The sequence below is a fragment of the Camarhynchus parvulus genome, chromosome 10 (genome assembly GCF_901933205.1).
Source record: "Camarhynchus parvulus chromosome 10, STF_HiC, whole genome shotgun sequence".
In the NCBI taxonomy this organism is placed as follows: Eukaryota; Metazoa; Chordata; class Aves; order Passeriformes; family Thraupidae; genus Camarhynchus; species Camarhynchus parvulus.
This window is the reverse complement of record NC_044580.1, coordinates 6,917,498-6,939,033: the sequence shown is the minus strand read 5'-3', so window position 1 is coordinate 6,939,033 and position 21,536 is coordinate 6,917,498. Positions and strand designations below refer to the sequence as shown.

The 21,536-nt window shown below is 39.6% G+C and overlaps 1 protein-coding gene across 5 annotated transcripts in view; it reads left to right on the top strand.

Moving 5' to 3' along the window:
• Window positions 1–1,442: 1,442 nt before the first annotated feature.
• The window catches only part of CGNL1 (cingulin like 1), a 55,202-nt gene continuing 35,108 nt past the window's right edge, over window positions 1,443–21,536 (top strand). For 2 of the 5 annotated variants that reach the window (XM_030955141.1, XM_030955137.1), the window contains exons 1-7: window positions 1,443–1,548; window positions 15,884–17,483; window positions 17,977–18,071; window positions 18,995–19,088; window positions 19,988–20,089; window positions 20,466–20,614; window positions 21,104–21,239. In XM_030955141.1, the coding sequence (XP_030811001.1) occupies window positions 15,903–17,483; window positions 17,977–18,071; window positions 18,995–19,088; window positions 19,988–20,089; window positions 20,466–20,614; window positions 21,104–21,239 (2,157 nt within the window). In that variant the 5' untranslated portion in view covers window positions 1,443–1,548; window positions 15,884–15,902. Of the gene's footprint in view, window positions 1,549–12,056; window positions 12,080–12,812; window positions 13,146–14,593; window positions 14,883–15,883; window positions 17,484–17,976; window positions 18,072–18,994; window positions 19,089–19,987; window positions 20,090–20,465; window positions 20,615–21,103; window positions 21,240–21,536 lie in introns of those variants that run through there. The other 3 variants (XM_030955140.1, XM_030955138.1, XM_030955139.1) reach the window with 3 other exon arrangements.

The window sequence follows — 21,536 nt, the reverse complement described above, 5'->3', positions numbered from 1 at the left end:
TCATTGTTTTGCTTTTGACTGTTTCTTCCAGGACCCAACAGTTCCTTATGGAATACTGACTTGTAATACTACCAAAACATATATTTTTAAAAATTCTTAGAATGCATTTAATTTTATGGGGTAGATTTGTGAGAACTTCACCTTTTTTTTTTTCCCCAACAGAGAAGCTAAAGCTGGATACAGTGTCCCAGCAGTGTTAATACTGATGTTGTATTTGGAACACTGCCTTTTCCAGTTGAACCTCTTCTGTTTATGCATTCTAATTAAGACAGGGCCATTCTCTACAGAAAAACCATACAATTATATAAAATTCCATATCTATATACCCAGTGGTCTTTGCTAATTGGGCTTGTTTCCACAGACATGTAACAGGTATCAGAGTAGCTCTGATAGAAACTCGAGCAGTGACCTCCAGCACTCTTGGATTTGAGGAGAAGATGTGTTCCTATCCATGCTCCTCCTGTTGAACAACTTTGACATGCCTTCCATGACTCATATATTAAATTTTTCCTTCTAATGTTCACTGCCCAGCATCTTTTTGTTGTAGGCAAGGATATATCACATTTTGTTGTGTTTTTTTCTCCCTATAGATTCAGTAGAACCTTCCTTCTGATTATGCTCCTTGGTTAATGTTGTTCAAACCTTGAGAACATCTTTATAAGCATGGAAAAGAACTGTCTGGGGCCCATTTCTTGTGACATGGTTCCAGACACTGTTTTTTGGGGTTTTTTTGGACGACACCTGTGAACCCTCACCTACCTTTCCTTTACTGATGGATGAGGGAAAGAGACATACTGCAGTACGGCAGCACTTCAGTTCGCACTCTATGTGTAGAAAATTCTGGAATCACCATGTGATATTTCCAGTCTAGCTGAAGTCAGTGTGGAAATCACCCAAAGTGCCCGAGGCACCAAGGTGTGCCCGAGGTGCTGTGACGCCGCTCTGGGAGCAGCACGGGCACGCTGCCCCGCTGGAGCCCCGCTCCGCGCTTCCCTCACCTCCTCCTCACGGCGCGGCGCGCCCGCCCTGCCCGGCCCCTGTGCTGCCTCAGCCCTTCCCGCCGGGCGGGCGGCTCGCCAGCCGCCTCCACACGGCCAGGGAAAACAAACCCGACTGTCAGCCGGTCTCCAGCCGACAGTACCCGGGCTCGGGGCTGGGTTTCCTCTTCAGAGGGCTGTTGTGGCCACCCCGGTCCGTCCCGGCGCGGTTCACCGCAGCCCTGGCTGAGGAGGAGCAGGGCGGCCTCCCCTCAGCTCACGGCTGTAGGTGTCCGTCGGGGGACCCCGTGCGCGCCGCGCGCTCCCTCAGGAAGAGCAAAGGCCGCGGGCGGGCGGGAAAGCGGCAGGAAGCCCCGGGCTCACCTGCGGGACGCCCCCCGCCTGGCTCCTCCCCGGCCCGGCACGGCCCGGCCGCGGCGCCCCCTCCCCCGCTGGAGGGGGCGGGCAGTGCGCGCTGATCTCCGGCGGCGAGCGCGGCTGGCGGGGCGGCGGGGAGAGCGGCGCGGAGTTGGTGGGGATCCCCCTGCGGGACAGAGGCGGCTCGGGACGGGTAAGGAGAACGGCAGCGGGCGGTCTGGGAGTTGAGGAGGGCGCCGCGTCGCCCTCTTTTCCCTGCCGCGATGGCCGGGGCCGGGTGGGCACAGGACTGTGGCACCGGAGCGTGGCTGGCACGGGAGCCGTCGCCGTGCGGTGCCGCAGGCGCTGCTGCCCGCGGCTGTGGCAGTGGCTCCTGGCGCCGAGGCGCCCTCAGCTCCGTTAAACCTTTCCAAAGGCCGAGGGCGTCGGGCCCTCCCGGGCGTGAGGCGAGAGCACGGCGGCTCTCCCCGCACGGCCGGCGGGTGACGCGCGGGGAGCTGGCGGAGCGCCGGCCGTGCCGGGGCAGCGCTTCCCCCGGGCGCTCCTCGGGGCTGCGCTGGCGAGCGGAGCGGGGCCGCCCCGGGGCGGGCGAGCTCAGCGGTTGAGCGGAGAGGGAGCTGCCGGGAGAACAGACTCCCGGAGTCCTTCATTTGCTCTGCAGTTGTCACGAGCGAGGGTCTTTTCCAGGAGCGGGGCCGGCCGCGGCTGCCCCGGGGCTGCGGTGCCGCAGCTGGAGGTGCTGCTGCCGGCCTTGGCTTCCAGGTGGGCGGGCGGGGCCCGGAGCCCCCGCGGGGCGCCCAGACCGCCTGCTCGCACGCATTCCTCCGGGGATTCCTGGCATTCCTGGGCAGAGGGCACTCTTGACTTCTTTATCTCCCTTTTATTCCGCGAATTAGCGTATTTTTTGCGAAAGGGTGTGTCCGCGTTGTGTGTGTTCTTTTTCATGGGAAAAGTTTAGAATGGCAGTTCTGCCATTTGTTCTTCTTCCAATTAACTTTGCATCTGATGTAATTTATATCCTTCCAATTTGATGACAACTTTATGGGGAGATCAGTGCTGCGATAAAACTTCTGTGGTGAGTTTGCATTAGATTAGCAGTTGACAGAACGATTGTTGGGAATTTTATCTTTCCTTTTTTTTTTAGCATGCAGATATTTTTAAAAAGCTATTGCAGTACAAGCTGAATGATTGTGAGAAAAGAAATAGTGGAAACCTCTTGTTGAAATTTGTTCCATTTTCTGAACATCTACACTGTGTTTATCTTGTGCAGACTCCTAGAAGTGAATCCTGTAGGACTCCTAGAAGTGAATCCTGTAGGTGAATCAGAAATCCCCTAAGTGTATCCTGACTTCTGGTACTCCCATGGGAGCTTGATAGATTCAGTGTCTGACGCCTATGCTGACAAGTGTCAGATGTGTTGTAGTTATAAATCTCTTTATAGAGCTTGTTTTAACAGACCTTTAAAGCTTATATAAAAATATAATTTAAATGGCAAAACTAAGCTGCTGTTTACTTTTTAAAGGTACTTTGTAAGAACTTGTTTGACTAGCAATTGTATTTTCTAGAAATGTCATAGTCATTGAATTGTCTTGGGTTTTTTTCTCATGTTAGACCCAGGAGAAATCTGCTTATGCTCACACTGTGTTCTAAGCCAGGTGTGGTTACTGATGATTAATGTAAAAGTGTAAGAAGTTGCTATAAGTTTTTGTTTGTTTGGTTGGTTTTTTTAATAATTAGTTTGACCTTGAGTCTTTTCTTTTGGAAGACTCAATTTTGGAATTATAAATTGAAATGAAAACTTTCATACAGTATTGAAGGCTGTGATTAACAGTGTAGTAAACATTATGTTTTAGAAGTTTTTCATGTTATGGAAGGCAATTAAACTGCTTTTTATTTTATGTTATTAATTTTGAGACACAGCTACATTTTTAAAACAGAAGGCTCTGTAAAATAGGAAAGCAATGCTTCTAGTTTTTGTTAAAATTCTCTTAGGATATTAAGATAATCTTTCACATAAGAGAAGATGGTTGTTTTTACCAGACAGTTTGTTGTTTAATATTCAGGTTTTTAAAAAAATAATCTAAGATAAACAAAAAAGGCAGTGCTTCAAATGAAGCATCTATAAAGTGAGTGATATTTTTACATGTGTGTTTACAACTTAGAGGTGTTTCTGAAATATGTTAACCATAGGAAAAGTATTCCTACTTGGTTTGCATACACCTTGAATTGCAACTGACATTAACTGTTTCTGAACACCACCTAAATGCAAATACACACTACTAAGGTAACTAATGTTGTGACAGGCCTGAAAAGGCCTTATGTTGCTGACCTCCCATATTACTGAATTTGTGTTGATACTTCCAAGAGCCTGTCTACTCCATGAGTGTATCACACAACTGTTTGGGTTTTTGTGTTTCATTCTTATTATCTGACTTAGTTACATTTCGCTTTTAAATCTAATGAATCTAGACTGCTTAGGCTGCCTGAATTGCCTCCAAGCAAACCAGCTTATTTTAATTTCTTTTAATTGCATTATTAGATCTCACTGTCGTTACTAAAATGTCTGAGAATGCACTTAGGTTCCCCTGGCAGGGTTTTTATGGGAGATGTGAAATTTAATTTTCTGCAGAAATAGTCTACAAGATGTCCTGTATAAGAAATTTTACCTCAGTAAAAGGATGACAAAGTTGCAGAAAAGAATTGGTGACAGTTCCTTCTTCTGGTGTACATTGTGTAATAGGAAGTTGATTATTCTGGGAGTATTGGTGAAACTGGTTTGTCTGGGTTCTGCAGTGTCATCTGAAATGTGCAGGTGGAACGACATGACCTCAAATGTGAATTTTTAAATCTTTTGTCATGGAGTAATACAAGAACATCATATGTGCTATGAGTTTATTCAGCCTGGATCATAGTGGGCAGGTTTTTATTCAAAAATAGCTGCTGAAGTATTTTGACACCAAATAATTCTGCAGATGCAAAAATGTAAACAAAAGTAGACCATCACAGTTTCATTCTACAGTCTGCTGTTTTACCATTTCTGCTTTTTGAAGTCATAGTGATGATGATGTCATTATTATTAGAGCATTTTTACCGTGGGATTAACCTGAAATCTATATATTATTACCAAGCACACAAGCCTGATTATCCAAAACAACATTCAGCCTGTAGCAGCGTCTACCTATGTTGATAGGAAGGAACTGCAAAGAATCTGCTGAAGATCACTGGTACTAATAGATTTCTGAGAAATAGCAATGAACACTGAAATAATGGGGCATTTTTTTCACTTTGCACTCTCTCTGCAACTCTGTATGGATGGCATCAGAAATGTTGCAGCAACCTGTTGCCCATGTGTTCAGATAAAGCAGGCTTAAGAAATTTGCGTTTCTTCTATCTGTCCCACTTATTTTTTTTTGGAGGTAGGAGGAGGTTATCTTCTACCTGATCAGTTCAGTGATACCATTCAGAGGCAGGCTTTGTAAGGAATTACATCCTTACAGTTTTGAGATTAACAAATGTTTTGAATGGCCAGGATGAGATGAAAGTGTTAGAATTTCTCTGATTTTGTTGCTAGGTCTCAACAAACTGCACAGAGGAAGGTGGTACAGACTTGACACATCCTGAACTTAGGTTTGGTAATTCTGTTTTTGATGCATCTTGAGTGATGTGTTGGGAGGATGTGCAAAAATACAATAAATAGGTTGGTTTTTGCTATTTCTCTTCTTAATTGGCTGAAGAATGGAGAATCCACTCACTCCCCAGGTTAATGTATGAGGGAAGGTGTTTCTCGTGTCCATGGAGTGTTTATTCCATGGAGTGTTTATTCTGAAAACATGGGCACATTTCAGAAGCTGCTTTGACCTTGACTCTGAATGGTGTTAAATCAAAATGGTAATACTTTTCAGTGTAGCCAAGTATGAAAATTTAATCTTAAACCCCAAAAATTGACATGTTAAGAATGCATGTGCTTAAGATTTAGTGGAGTGGTAGTCATGGCATCACCAGTGTTTGGGATTAGAGCTCACTGTATTTTTTCTGATCTTTACCATCTCTGCCAACACAGCTGGCAGCCTCCTTGGAGGAGTTTATCCAAATGTAGGCTTATAACCTTTCATTTTGGGTGAAATAAAGTGGATAGCAAGATTCATAACCAGACATTTTAGGTATATAGTTTCATTTTTTGAAGAATGCCTCTAAATTTTTAGCCAAATGAAGTGTTTTCATTTCTATTGGTCCATCTTTTGTATTTATGAATTTCATTAACCAGACTGACAGTATAAGATTTATTGATTAATACTCTGTAATAACTTTTCACATTCTTCTTAATTTTGGTAAAAAAAGAGAGCCAAGATGAATAAATGTGATTGGAGAAATGCCTCAGAAAGCACTTAGACTGCAAAAAACCATCAGGGATCGTGGTAAGACTGGAAGATGCTGCAGTGATTGCCATGGTGGCCCTTTTCTCTGAGGGTCCTCAGGCATGCAAGGAGTCATGACCACTCAGATGACTCTCAGCAGTCTGAGCATCACCATATTTTGACTCCAGGCATTTGCAGCAGTTCATAATACTTCAGTTGCATGTGCATTGCATGCACCATTTAAAGGTAGATAAAATATGGACATGAAAGCTAAATACAGTGTGAAAAGGAGATGTATTGTCTAGGCTGCCCATGCTTACATAGTCATACCCACATGTGTTTATGTGTTTCTATGAGTGTATATATAAACCCTCATACACGCTTGTAGAAGCCTGGTAAGTAATTACCAACCTTTAGGAATGTTTTAACCCTATTCTGAATTCTGTTGAAAGATAATCTCTAAGAACTGTTGGAGGTGTATTTAATGTACATAAAGATTAGGGGGTAGTTATTTGCTTTCTGCTTCAACATAAGCATAATGCAGAAGTAGGGTGAAATTTAAGATTTTCTATAGAGATGGGGGAGTGTTTTCAGTGAGTAAATCAAGCTCAGTATATTTTGTTGGCCTTGCTGAAAATCGTTGGGGTATGCCTTCATGTGTTTATTTGCACACCATTAGCTGTTACATGCAGGGAGCAAGTGTTCAGCAGTAGCAGCCTTTATTTACAAGAACAATTGGCATGTTACATTAGAATTCCACAAACACTTCAAGCTTCATAAAGAAGCAGCCCTAGCTCTCTCATTTCCCTGGTAATTATGCTATTCCAGTGTGAAGGTGAGAAGTGTGGCAGCTTAGGGTAGCTGGTTAAACCTGTGCTTGCAGGGCCCACACCAGGTCACTTTGGCTGCACAGGCTTTGTAACCCTTCTAAGTGATTCAGTGCAGCTCACCATGAAGCTCCTTTCCTCTGTGGAGTTTTTGAACCTCTCTCTTCTATGCTCAGCTCATGTCTCTCAGACAGTGTGATGATATCATCTTGTCTGGTGGGGCCTGGGCTCAGGGCCTGCAGTTCTGACTGCATATTTAAATTCAAGAACGCATGGCTGAGTTAGTTGAAAGAAACTAGATGGGTGTGAAGCCAAGTGTTTAAGGAATACAATGTAATTAAGACAAAGTTTAACAGTAGAAAAATGGAAGGTACAACTAGCTTGAATACACATGAAGCTGTGGCCTTATGTTGGCTATGTAAATATGACTCCTACAGCCTATTTTACATGTAGATTTTGTACTTAAATACTTGCATCTCCATAGAGATTAACCCTGCTCTGTGTGTCTTTATATTGGTGAGCCCTTGGTCTTTGCAAGCAGCTGTACTCATAGTTCATTATTAATTTTGTTCAGGAATAATTTAATATACAATCAAGTTCATGCGAGTTGCGTCTGTTGGGTTGCTGTAAAAGTAGTTCCTGTAGACAAGATTATAGCTTTTGCATAAATAATAATGAGAATAATGAGAAGAATGTCCACTGAAATGTCACATTTAAAGTGAAGGAAAAATGTTTGGAGTATAGGAACCTTTTATTATTTAATTATGTAAGATAATTTTATAAGTAAATGTGTTCCTGAAGCACTTGTAAAACTTCTTAACAAAGGTTGCCCTAGCAGTGTCCATTCCTTTGAGAAGGGCTTTCTAAGAGACTCTTAACAAACATGAGATTTTTTGGTCAAGCCTCTAATAGGATACTCTCTTCTATTTAAACAGTAATGATATCATTGGGATGTACTAAGATCATTTCCTTTGGAACAAAATACAGTTTCTAACACTGACAATTGGAGGAAAATGTAATGAAACAACACAGAATCTCTTGTGGAGTGAGTGTATTCATGTCAGATGTTTGGATGCAAACCAGCTATTGTATTTGAAATCACAAACCACTTTTAGAATCTGTGAGTATCCTTGTGTCTCTCAGCCACCTTTTCTGTCAATACATAAAGATACAAACATCAAGAATTTGATAAAGTAGAAGAGTATATATAATAAGATTTCCTCTTAGTGACTTTATAACTTTTTTTTCTTGTTTTTAACCTTTTTTGGAAGTTTCTAAGAAAAGTGAGGGGAAATTGAGTATTGTATGTCTATAGTCAACTCTGAAATAAGTATTTATAAGGTTTTGTTGTTGCTTGCTTTTTGTATTTGAAGTTTGGAAATATTAATTGTAGTGCAGTACTGTCAGATACAAGATAACCCCAGTAACTGGATCCTGTTAGTGGCAAAACCCAACCTGTTCAGGAGCTTTATCTGAGCCTGTGTGGGAGATGAAAGAGTAGCGTGGCACAAATGCACTCAGGCAGGTGTTTGTACACAGGAACCATGAAAAAACAAGAGCAGCTCCCCATCTCCCTCCAGGGACTTAACCACTGTCACAGTCTGCAGGGCCTGGGACTGCTCACTGCACATCACATGAATTTGTTTCGTGGAACTGTATTTCAGGTACAGGTTGACTTCTGGTTTAGTATACTTTGAATGTGTTTGATTTTGTTTCTGTTTTCCTTTTGCTTGTGATTTGGGAAAATCTGGAAACATTACTTCAGTAAAGAAAAAGAGAGCTCTTAAATAGTGATAGCAAGTTTATAATGCAGTGGTAATAGTTTAGAATATTACATGAGAAATTTGGAGGTTTCTTAGCATTTTCATCATAAACAAAATGAAGACTTTACTTTGCACTCAGTAAGTGAAGTTAGCAGGTCATGTGTTGTTTCCTCTGGGGATAAATCCTGTAAATTATGACTACATGAATTCATACATAGCAGATAAAGAAAATTGGATATATGTATTATGTCCTTGTTTTCAATGAAACTCTGAAATTTTTTGAGACCTGAGAATCTGCCAAAATATGTTGTTGTTGACTTATAGCCATTGAAGCAGATTTTCATTTGGAAAAAAACAACAACCAACCAACAAATAAGCCAACAAAACCTGCTAGTTGTCACACAGCTCAAGCATTTGGCTGATCTGTCACATACTTTCATAGGACTAACAAGATGTTTTACATTTCAAACACTGAGACTTCCTCACACACAGCATTTTTCAGCCAGAGGGAGTATGAACCCAGCTGTAAGGAAGTGAACAGTATCTTTTGCTCTAACTGCTTCTAATTGTTCCTTCTGCTGACAGTCCTTATTAAATACAGCCTCTTCCTCTCCTTGGAAAGGTGACTGCTAATGTTTTGTTTTGTTGGCTATCTGAATAAGGTGAACTGAAACGGAAATTCTCCTTTCTAAGGCAGCAAGCCCAAAGATCATCCACTTTGCTGTACTGCATTTTGGGAGAAATTAATAAAATAATATCTGTACTGCATAGTAACTGAAGCATGGCTGTTGGCTTTCACTAACAGCTATAGAAGAAAAGTATTATTTGGAATTTTCATCCTGCAGGAAGTTTTAACATAGACTATAGACTGCCATCTGAAATGAGAAAAGAGAGAGGTTTTTTCACAGAATAAAAATGAAAGCAATTAATTGAGAAATGTTGAGATACTTCCTATAAAAAGGTGTTTCTCTGAGTCAGTGTTCCTGGCCAGACTACATGCTTCATTATACACCCAAAGCTATATGAATCCCATACTTAATCACAGCTTGCTTAAAGGAGAAAGAACCCAACTCATGACATGTTCATGGAAGGCACAGAGCTACAGGGCTTCTGGTGTGGGGGCTGCAATTCCTGCTCTCCCAGGGAGGCCTGCATGGCCCCCTGGCAGGGTGGCTGGGTGCTCCTCCAGCAGTTGCTTTTCTCCATGGCAGGGTGACAGCTGGGACTGGCAGTGCTGTGAATGTCCCTGCAGCAGCAGTGCAGGGTTGGATACACAGCCCTGGAAGGACAGTGGGATGCAGCAGCTCACAGCTGCACCAGTCACTAATGCACGTGTGTGGTGAGTCTGGAGCTAAGGGGGTGCAGGGCATGTAGTGCCAAGTGCATTAGATGGAGTGCTTTTGGAAGAATATAATTTGCTAGCTTTTTATGAAATATGTAAGGCTAATTCTGCCTATAGTGATAGGTCAGCTCTGTCTTGGATGCTGAAGAGATGCCTTGATCTGGTCTTGTGTCTGTGTGATACCAAGTGTAAGTCCTTGCAGTCTAACACTGGTATATGGAGCTTTGAAAAATACATGCTGTGTGACTTAGGTTCACAGGAACTCCTGGTTGTTTTCAAGTATAGAATTTGTCACCATATCTTTTCTTCCCACAAGCAGGGAGATGGGACATGAAGCTTTTGGGCTGGTTTAAAAGGGAATGAATATTTGAAAACTCAGTGGTTTGTTTCCTATTTAATTTATAGAAATTTTAGGTAGGTCTTTGATGCTGACATCAGAAACACCAACAATAATATCTGAGTAGGTTTATTTTCCTCACTGATGCCTGCAGATATAGAATGACATGATATACTGTAGAAAATCCTTTGTTATAAACCTTTTGAAAGTTTTGAATTTTGACCACTAGATAGGGAGTGGCAGTTTACAGACTGTGCAGGGGAAAGAGAAAAGGTGACAGTTTCATTGTATACTGTAACCATCATAATTTTCTTTCTAATAACTGGGAGGAGTAACTGCCACATGTGCTATAAATATAATTTTATATAGACAAAAAAACCTCAAGTAGGAAAAAATCTTAAATGAGAATAAGGAATCTGTTGGAAAAATGGCAGACTTTTTTCAGATGTCTTTCTCTTGCTGGATATTGTCAGTTTGCTGTTAAGTGAGTTTTACTGTCTTTTTTTACAGCCCATATCTAGATTTTGAAAATTGCACTTTTCTCCCTTCTGCTCTCTGTAAGGAGTAGATCAAATAAATTTATCCTACTCCAGAGCTGTCTTCCACATGGGCTAAAAGGGACAGCAGCCCAGGCCCATTTTTCTTTGGCAGAAGCAAATTGTAGGTAGGATTGACAATGATGAAGTTTCCCCTCATACTTGCAAGGCATGTTTGTGAGAATGTTTTCCATCAAGTGTGAAACCATTACAGTTTTGGTCTTTCCATGAATTATCCTGTCTGCTTCCTTTTCTTTACCCTCACAGTATGTAAGTTTTCCTTCCTCTTCTCTCGTAAAGTTGTTTCCTGTCCTTTTCCCATAACACTGTCATTTATTATTGACCTAACACCCACTTTGTGTGATGTTGCTGATACTTTCTGAATAGTCAGCTGCACAGAGAATCCATTATTTAGCTTGGAGAGCGAGCTCAGTGTTATGTAAGGCTGGAGAACAAATTTTATAGTTCCTTCCTGACATTTTGCTGTGCATGTGAAATATCTGAAGTAAACATTCATAAATTGTTATATCCTGCTTTTTCAAAAAAGACAACTGATTAAATAATGTGGGCCATGAGGATATTTTTTTCTTATGGTAATAAAAATTTGGAAATAATTTACATGGAATCAAATATAATTTGTAATTTAGCCTGAAATAGTTTAAAATTTTCAAAATTCTCAAAATTCTCTCCTCCAAAGAGGAGATAAGGGGATATGCCCACGTCTTCCTTTAATGAAAAATCTTCAGGTAATCCAGCCTTAGGAGACTCAGGATTGTAATATTGGATGTGGGGGAGTTCCTGGCTTTTTGACATTAAGGGAGCCAGGGAGGAATCCTAGTGCCATAAAAAATTCAGATCTCTTTTATTCTCCATATTCCCTCACTGGATGTGTGCAAAAGGAGCATATGTTAATGGGAGGCAATACCTTTGAAGGGTGTGTGGCTCCTTCAGGAGGCCAGGGACCATATCCATTGGTGGGACAGTGTGTCCCCCCACACTGATCACCATCTCTGCCTGGACTGTCTGTCTGTCTGTCCAGAGCAGGTGCTTGGCTCACAGGCTGGAGCACAAGGTGGGATGTGCTTTTTAATGAGGGAGTGTGGGCAGGATACAGGAGAGCAAGCTTCCCATGCAGAGTTTGGCATTTAACAGGATTGGGAAAGCAATTTTTTCTGAATAAATCTGCCTTGTAGATTTGGCTCAAGAACTGAAATGGGTGGTGGAGACAATTCCATGCCTTTGTTGTGCTGTAATGTTAAGAAGGGGAGAGACATGTCTGGCACAGGAGGATGTTTCTCAAAAGAACTCTTTTCTGCCCGTGTTTGCAGGGAGAGCAGCCAGGGTTCCCCATGACAGAGGTTTCCTTTATTGTGAGCAGGTCTCACATAGCTCCTGTTAGCTAGCTATAAAGTAGCTGTGAAAGAAAATGTTTTTAAGGAATTAAAAAAAAGTTTTTGACCTGTTAAACCTTCAGTGTTCGTATCCTGTGGTTCTTTGTAGAGTATCATATCACCACTGAACAACAAAGTGCTAGAGAAGAACATGCAGAGTATTGGATTTTCAGGTATGAAAAACTCTGCTGACAAGTTCTCTTTGTAAACAAAAAATGTCATAGTTTCTGTTTTTGGCAAAAAGAAGTTGTTCAGAAAAATGGAACCATTTCTGAGGAATGATAAAATGTGGGACTTCCACAGCCACTGAAGTAATTTTTAAAATGAGTGTTTAAGCACCTTTATGACACCTTACTTTAGGAAGAAATCTCAAAACTGAAAGGCTTGAGCAGCTTTGAGTGCCAGTTTTGTTTATTTGCTCACAGAAGTTTTTAAAGCTTACTATCCCTGCCAATGAAGTTAAAACACAAATTCAGTTTGAAATTTTCTGCTTACCTCAAGCAGTCCAAGGCCATGCTGCTGACAAAATAGGTGATCCTATCATTGTGTGGTACCTTACTTGCTGACCTGATAGCCAGATGCTGGTGACTGTGTGTCCTTGACTATATTATCTGTCTTAGCAAGTGGAATGTTTTCAAAAGAAAATAATTTATTGAGCTAGTCTTTTCTTATGTCCTGATTAATTTGTATGTGATGTTGTAATGATGCTTCAAGATAGGAGATAGGAGCTGGTTTCATAATAGAGTGGCAGTTGTTCACCTATTTAAAACTTCAGAGTCATTGCTTCTGGTTTCTGAGAGTTGTATTTTTAAACTCTGACATAGCAAATAAAATTACCAGCAAGACAGTATTGTTTGAAATTTAAAGAATTACTTTAGTAGAAAACCTGGAATTAGGATTTATATAATTCTCTATTTAAAAACAAATCTTCTTTATTTTTTTAAGTAACTACAAATATATAACAAAGAGCTGCATAAACAGGGAAATTGCCTTCCCAGCTGCCAGTGAACTATCTAACCTCTTTTCATAAGCTGAAGAGCAAACAGACTGTTTTGTCATAACATTTGAGGGCTTCAGCAGCCTTAGAGGAGATTAAAAGCGGGCAGTTGTAGCTGTCAGGGCCCCCAGCTGTCAGCTCCTGCTCTGGATCAGATGTCAGGATCTCAGTCGGTCACAGCGTGGAGCACAAGCTGATTTCATTTACCCCAGTGTGCCAATCTGCAGTTTTCCAGGGCTGAGGTGTGTACTGAGCCAGCAGAGGTTTCAGATGTTCTCATTTGTGACATGGTGACATCTGTCAGAGGAGTGGGGCAGACAGATGGGAGAGGAGCAGCTTCAGCCCTCTTATCCTCCTCTGTTGCTGTAACCCTGCCAGAGCCTGAGATGTGACTGTACAATGTGTGTGCAGGAGAATGACTGTAACTGTAATTAATCAATTAACATAGTTTCAGGATTTCCTCAGAAAGGCTGTGTGTGATGAAAGCCAGTAGTGCTTTTTCTTTAATTTAAAAATGCTTACAAAATTGCAAAACCATTTTATTGTGTGTTGTAAAACAACTATTTGATATTATGTAGTTTATGTGAGTATTACACAATGCAGCTTGACATCCTATAAAATAGAAATTCTATGTAAAACCTTCAAATATTTGAATAGTAGGGTCATCTGTCTTTTCTTGTTGATGCCATGGGAATTTATAAATGTAATCTTTTTTTCACAGTTCCAGAAAGATAAAATGTGTTATTTAAAAATTTTGTTTGTTTAGCTCTTTTATTTCTACAAGGTTTTATCCTTTTGTACAGTAAAATTGAGAGTTTTGTTAGTACAATGCATGTGAACAAGATAAATACATGTACTTCTTTATGGTTTTAGAGACAAACATATTAATTTAAGGTAGATTATTAACCTAAATATTATTTCCCCTATATAGTAGGGGAGTTGGTGTTCTTTGGTTATTTTTGAGGGGATGTGGGTTGTTTGGGGTTTTTTTCTGGTTATTTAATATTTTTAGCAACTTAGCAAAAAGTTTGAAAGCACTACTTTTGCAGTCACCCCCAAGCAGACATATTGTATTGCTATGTATTGCTTTTGTTCCTTATGCTGATTGATATAAATCCTTTTTATTCTTTGGCTTTTAGGTTTATTTTTATTGACTTCTTTTTATATTTTTTTAATTGTTGCCATTGTTGAAAAATTCAGATAAACTTTACTCTTTTTGTAGATTTGCTAATACAGCTTGAAGATGCAATGTGCAGTTCCATATTACTCCTTAGTTTGTCTTAGTGGCATTTCTAATCTGGCTGGGATTGTTGAGTGGAGAGCTTTTAGTAAAGATGTTCACACACTCCTCCATTACAGATGAGTGCTACCAACTGTGTGTAAATCAGGGGTCTCTCTCAAAGCCTCACATGTGAATGTGCCATGTGAGACTTCAATTTATAACCCTGCTGCTGAGGAGGAGCTGGAGTTGGTTTTTAGAGAGGAAGGGATTTTTGAGGGGAGCTTTCCTGCTAGGAGGAAGAATTAGCTAGAAATTAATGTACTGTGAACATTGAGCCAAACTTTTTCATTTGCTGTCAGGAAAAAATGAGAACTCTGCTCTTGACTGGAGTGTCTGAGGGAGGTGGTTCATGCTGAGGTAGACAGGAGAGTGAAACTGGCTGCAGAGGGTTGTTTGTCCATGAGACATCCTGTTGTTTTGGTTTCCTCTTGCTGATTACCATCGCTCAGTGATCTTGGGTTTGTCAGGCTGCAGTGATGACTCAACTCCCCAGCTCAGTTCAAAAGTTTATTCCCTCCAGGTTTTGTATCAGACTCACAGTCCCGTGTTCCATTCTTTTATAGACACACTTGTACTGTCACTGCACTGCCTCTGCCTTTAGACAGTGGGCTCATAATCTGCAACAGACTAAAGTAAACCTGCCTGCAAACCCAGCTGTTAGAGAAAGAAAGAATGGCATTTAACATTAAAAACACAGGTAGGGGTGAATTTATTGTTGTCTAGATTGAAACAGTTTTGGCACATATAGGCTGGAGTTAGCATTCCTGTTGGATCTGAAAAAGGCACTGTCAGCCTTGGAAATATGAGCAGTATTTTTCCATTTTTGTTGCTCAGCAAGTATCTTGTTTTAAAATAGCAACTGGAGTTTTTTTGAACAAGCTTGCATTTGGGAGATTTGTTAAATTAATCTGTAGGAAAGTTATTCTTAGGGATGACAATGAGATAATAAATGAAAAAGTTTATTTTAAGATGTCATTAGAAACAAATGTTGAAACCCAAGTACGTAAAAACCACAACTCAAAGGAATGAGGATGTTGAGCTTCCTTGCAGTGCTTTAGTTACCTGAAACTCATAAAACCTTAAACTGCCTGGTTGTGTTTTGCTTTCCTGGGCTTATGTTTAAATGTTAAATGGCTGATACTAAATTCTGGCTTTAAAATGATCACTGGTTTGTGAAAGGAACAGTCTTCTTACATCCTGATTAATTTATATGTGATGTTGTAATGACTTCAAGATAGGAGATAGGAACTGGTTTCATAGTAGAATGACAGTCGTTCACCTATTTAAAACTTTACCAGTCATTGCTTCTGTTTTCTGAAAATTGTATTTTTAAACTCTGAGATAGCAAATAATTTCCACTTCTAGGTAGTGGAAATACCCAGAAGTCATGCTTTGACTAAAAAAATTGTACCAGAGTTGTTTATATTTAAAGTAATTCGATTCCAAAGCAATGAGCACAAACTCTGTGAAGGTAACATTCCTAAAATGACATTACATTGATCAGAATGTGTCAGTCTGACATTTGTCTTTGTATCACAGTGTATTATTCGCTTTGGGCTTGATAGAGCTTGGATATTGATTTCCCTGCATTATTGCTGTCAGTCTTCATCATCACATCGAATGGTAGAATAAAGTAATTAATGAAATAATCTAACTTACTTAAAACAATGAGAATTTTTAAATTTTTTTCCTGTTCAGATATAATCCTCTGATAGACATGGAACCATATTTTGCTGGTTTTAAGCACATGCAGCAGGACTATGAAGTCACTCTTGAACTTTCAAGTGAAGAGACTCAGAAAACTAAAAATGCGCTAAATTCTAGGACGGGGTCTTATGGTGTCAGCATTAGAGTCCAAGGAATCGATGGACATCCTTACATAGTACTGAACAACACGGAAGGATGTTTGCCAGAAAATCCTCCTCCTCCTGGAAAAGAACAGCAGGTCATTCCTCAGACTGTACACAAGCCAGCTGTGGACTCCAATACTGCTTTTAAGTTGGAGGACAAAACCAGTGAACATACAAAATTTGTTGGAACACAGCATGTGCAACCCTCTATGCCTAAAAAACTGCAGATAACCAATGTCCATGAAAAGGAAAGTCGAATGCCAGATTTTAAAGATGAAACTATAAAATCCTCAAATTTGTTGAATTTTCAGAGACATCCTGAACTTTTGCAGCCATATGATCCTGAAAAAAATAACTTGAACTTGGATAATTACCAGTCTTCTCTATGCAGTAAATCTAAGTCTTTTGCAGATGAAAAAACTGAAGCAAAGCCTTGGATTTCCTCATCTAAAGTAGTGTCCCTACAGAAAACAAATACATACCTTGCTGAATCAACCAAAGCAAATTCAAAAAAAATACATCACAACAGGTCAGTAGAAGATCCAAATAAGCAGCTGCAGGACTGTCCCAGTAGCACGATCAGCCCCAGTGACGTGTGTGTTTCAGAGACATTTTCACCTGCAGGAGGATCCCCCTGTGTTAGTCCCACTGCTTATCCCGAGACAAGGAAACCCAGACCAGATGTTCTTCCCTTCCGCAGGCAAGATTCCACTGGGCCAGTACTGAATGACTCCCGAAGATCCTCGTCCTCATCAGCCACTCCCACCTCTGCCAATTCCTTGTACAGGTTTTTGCTGGATGACCAAGAGTATGCCATCTACGCGGACAACGTTAACCGCCATGAAAACAGGAGATACATTCCGTTCTTGCCGGGAACTGGTCGTGATATTGACACTGGTTCACTTCCAGGAGTAGATCAGCTAATTGAAAAGTTTGATAAGAAAGTTGATGCTCACAGAAGAGGCAGGTCAGGAAAAAGGAACAGAATTCATCCAGATGACCGTAAAAGATCAAGAAGTGTTGATAGTGCCTTGTCATTAGGACTTGATGTAAATTCAGATTATTTAGGTGAATTCAGTAAAAGCTTGGGTAAGTCAACTGAGCACTTGCTGAGACCATCTAAAGTTTGCCTTCACAAGCAGTTATCCAGAGATCAAAAGTCACCTTCCAAAGAGACGAAGATTTCTGCTCGAAGTATTGGAAAACTGCAAATGCCCAATAAAGACACCCAGAGCAGCAGTTTCAGCTCTTTGCAACACCATAAACAGAATGGAACAGATACAGAGAGCTCGATGGGTAGATCAGCTACACTCCCAGCACAGAGTAAGAGAGAGGAAGTTAAGACAGTAACTTCTACTTTGTTGTTGCCAAACCGAATTGCAATTACGCCTGAATCAGGAGCCAAGAAGATTTCTGTAAAAACATGTTCATCCGTCCCTAATATACAGGTAATTTTGAGTTCATTCTTTAAGCTATCCTTTGCACATGAAAGCTGCCCTGTTGTTAATTGTGTATTTTTCTGGTCTTCATTAGAACAAACTCCCATCATAAAATACTTCCAGATGGGATTGTTCTGGAGAAATGTAAATATAATTTTTTGTTGTTTTTGTAAGTATAGAAAACCTGATTTGTAAAACAACTGATTTTTGTGTGGGTAAAGGAAGATGGTGAGGCCAAAGATATCAAGATTCTTAAGCATACATAAATAGAATGTGAAAAGATGTATGCAAAATCAAGTAGTTTTCTTTTTTCTTTTGGTGTGGAGTATGGTTTCTTATTGCAGTAAGGCAAAACTCCAGTGGATCTTTGAGAACTTCAGGTTCATCCATAGCACATAAAAGTTTTCATTAATAGGGTAGAATGGAGAATTCCAATTATACTGTTTGTATTTACAACTCTCACAGGATTTTTATCTTTTGACATTTTATCTTTATCTTTTAGGCAACTCCTGATCTCCTAAAGGGCCAGCAAGATCTTGCACAGCAAACAAATGAAGAGACTGCTAAGCAGATTCTTTACAATTACCTTAAGGAAGGGTCAGTAAACATATGTAACTTTTGGATAAGAGACTGCATTTTCTCAATACTTGTCTTCTATTACATTTGAAATGTGAAACAATAAAGTGAAAGCTATAATTAAATGAAATATCTCTTTCACAATTCTGTATCTCAGCTGTGTCCTCTAAGGCATTATCTGATCTCAAAATACCCAGGCTACCAGGACTTACATAAGGTATTGTACAGGATATGATTAAATGCACTTGAAACTTGTGAATCAGAATATGGTTTGTCTTTTAAATACATCTGGAATTAAACTTTGTATAATATAGAGGTTATTGGAGAATTCAAATAGTACCTCATGGAACTTTAAGCCTTCGGGTTTTTTAAACCACAACAGTGAAGTGTTATTTCCTAAGGTTTGACAGAAGCCCTCTGTGCTTTTAATACTCTGTGCACCTGTAAGTCTTGGTATTTTCTACTGATAACTAATTGAAATGTAAAGGAAGGTTAAATTAATTAAAAATACACAATGCATTTAAATTTCTTTTAATTCCTGATATAGCAGGTTCTGGGACCTGTTCAAGTGTTATTTTGTGGTGCAGTAGTCAGAACTTCTAAAACCTAGAACTAACTACTTCTTATTTCAATATGTCTGAGTAATAGACATGCTGAATATCTGTCTTTCCACAGTCACAATCTTACAGACGAGATTTGCACTTCAAGAGTTCAGTGCTCTTTTTTGTTTGGTTGGCTTTTTAGAAAACATTTGGAATACAAATTTTTAACTTCTCTCTTTGAAGATTTTAGCAAATCACAGTTAAGATAATTTCTGATTTGTTTGTAGTATTTTGGGGGTTTTTGTGGAGATTTTTATTAGATTGGAGAGTCTGAATTTGGTTTGATGTTAACAAAATGGTAACTTCAATCGTATCATTGCTTATTTGTACTGTCTGCTTTAGAAGTCCTGATAATGACGATGCAACAAAGAGGAAAGTGAACTTGGTTTTTGAGAAAATTCAGACTTTAAAGTCAAGAGCTGCTGGAAAGACACAGGTAAAGAATTGTTAATTTGCATTGGCCTGTTTCAAAGTATTCAGACAGGGCCTTAAGAATCTGAATCCCCTTAGTGACTTTTACTAGGCTGTTCATGTGGTCCCTCAGGAATAGAGCTTAATTTTGGTGGCATGAGAAGGATTAAATGCTTATTGTCTATTATTTTATCCTGGGGTATAATTAGTAAAAATGAAATTTTTTTTTCTTCATATTCTTCTTAATCTAGATATACATGTGCTTTTTCAGAAGATTTTAAATGTAGTTGCTCACAGCACAGTTAACCTTTTTAAGAAATCTCTCAGTATTTGAGAAGGAGTTTGGAGCAATGAAGAAAAATGTTAGGCACACTCACATAAAATTTCTTGGGTAAAGATAAAATTTATTTGCAGAGATAAATGTTAATCTTTTGATTGCTGTGAGACCAACATAGCATGAGAGACTCATGTAGATTTTGTTATTAATGACAGCATTATTTATTTGCAAAATACATCCTAGGAAATTACCTAAAAATGTGTTTGAAAACCTGTCTTAACATATGAGCATGCTTTGCTTTGATGTCCATTTTGCATAATTAGTGATATCTCAGTAAAATTGGCCCAAAGTACACATGATTTGAGTCATATGTTGCCTAATTTGAATTTTTCTTTACATTTGTATATTTTCTGTTTTATTGTCAACATGCCTTGAGCAATTTCCAAGAATTTTTATGAAAACCAAATCATGGTTCCTTTGAAAATCTTAGCTTAGCCTGACCCATGTGAAAAATCCCCGGTGAGCTCAGGCAGCTGATGCCACGCTTTGTTAGTCTTGCTTGTAGCTTTGCTTTAGATTGAAAAAAAGAAACTGTTCTCAAAGAACATCTTGGCTTTGTGGGAATAAATGTCTCTATTTAATTGTAGGTTTCGGATTCTTCGGCTGAAGTAAAAGTATTGGTGGAACAAAAAGCAGAACTTGAAAGGAAAGTGGAAGAGTTAGAGAAAAAACTGGAACTGGAAATTAGGGTACAGCGCTTTATTGTTATAAAGCTTCTGAATATTTTAAATACTCTTTTTAAAATAAGTGACAACTGATCCTCCAGCTGATTCTGTTTTGCTTCATATTCTTCTTAGTCCAGATATACCTGTGCTTTTTCAGAAGACTTTTATTTAAGGGGTGGTTGGTGATAGCATTGTTAACCTTTGTAACAAATCTGTTCTTAGTGTTTGAGAAGGAGTTTGGAGCAGTGAATAAAAGTGTTAAGCACATGCACAATGCACTTCTTAGGTACCTGCTGAGGTAAATGTTAATCTGTTGATTGCAGTGAGACAGAAATAGACTGAGAGACAAACTGTAGCTGCTGTCTGTTATTTTGCCTAACTTTTGGTGTACAAAATTCAGAATCAGCAAAATTCCAAAGAAGAGAGAGATGCTACACGAGCAAGTCTGAAAGATCTTCAGTTGCAGCTTGATCAAAGCCTTTGTGAAAAGGAAGCCTTAAAAAAGCAGCTGGAAGAAAATGAGAAGGAACTGAGGCAAAACCTGGAGGAGTGAGTTAATTCTAGCAAAGTTATCATTGAAATTTTACCTTTTCATAAACCTTTTAGATTATAAGTACCTGTGTCTCCAGAATATGTTGATGGAACCAGACAAGTGACATTTGTTACTGTAGGAAATGTTTCTACCATTTAAAAGAGTCATGTCTTTAGAATATCTGGAAGGAAGAAAAGATTGCTGAATTTATAATCTTCCTCTTAGTGCAAATTGTTTTTAATATTTCACGGTCAAAATACATAGTTCAAGTCCTTGAAGTGTTGGAAACATGACTAAAGTACCAGGTCTGAAATAAAATACAACTCCCCACTTAAATACCTAGTTAGAAGATTTCTCATTTTTACCCCTCTGACATTTAATTTTTCTGCCTTATTTTATCCTATTCTCTTGTGGGCAACATGGGAGTGTGTGTCTTTTTAGTACTTGAATGAGCAAACCAGTATTTCTACAAATTAAAAAACTCCTGTCTGGTTTTGACTGATGAGGCTTTTTCAAGTGAAGATGGAGCAGGAAAAACACCAGACTGAGATCAGAGATCTTCAAGACCAGCTCTCTGAGATGCATGATGAACTGGATAATGCCAAACACACTGATGAAGGGGAGAAAGAGATTCTGATTGAGGTAAGTTAGGAACTGTCAGAAGGGGGATCAGAAAAATTGCATGAGAAGTGGAGACTAAGGTACAGAAATACATGCCTTTGCTTTTCCTCTGCTATTAATCCAAAACAATGTAGCATTATTAGGCATCCTAAGAAAGCATGTTAGGATAGCAACATTAACCCTAAAAGGAATACAGAGTGTAAGTACCATTGTTTTATGGAGCAGGAGAACAGATATCTTAATGGCTGACAGACAGGTGAGTTATCCACTATTACCAGATAATAATCTCAGTTTTAGCAATTAGGAGTTGGGATCAGA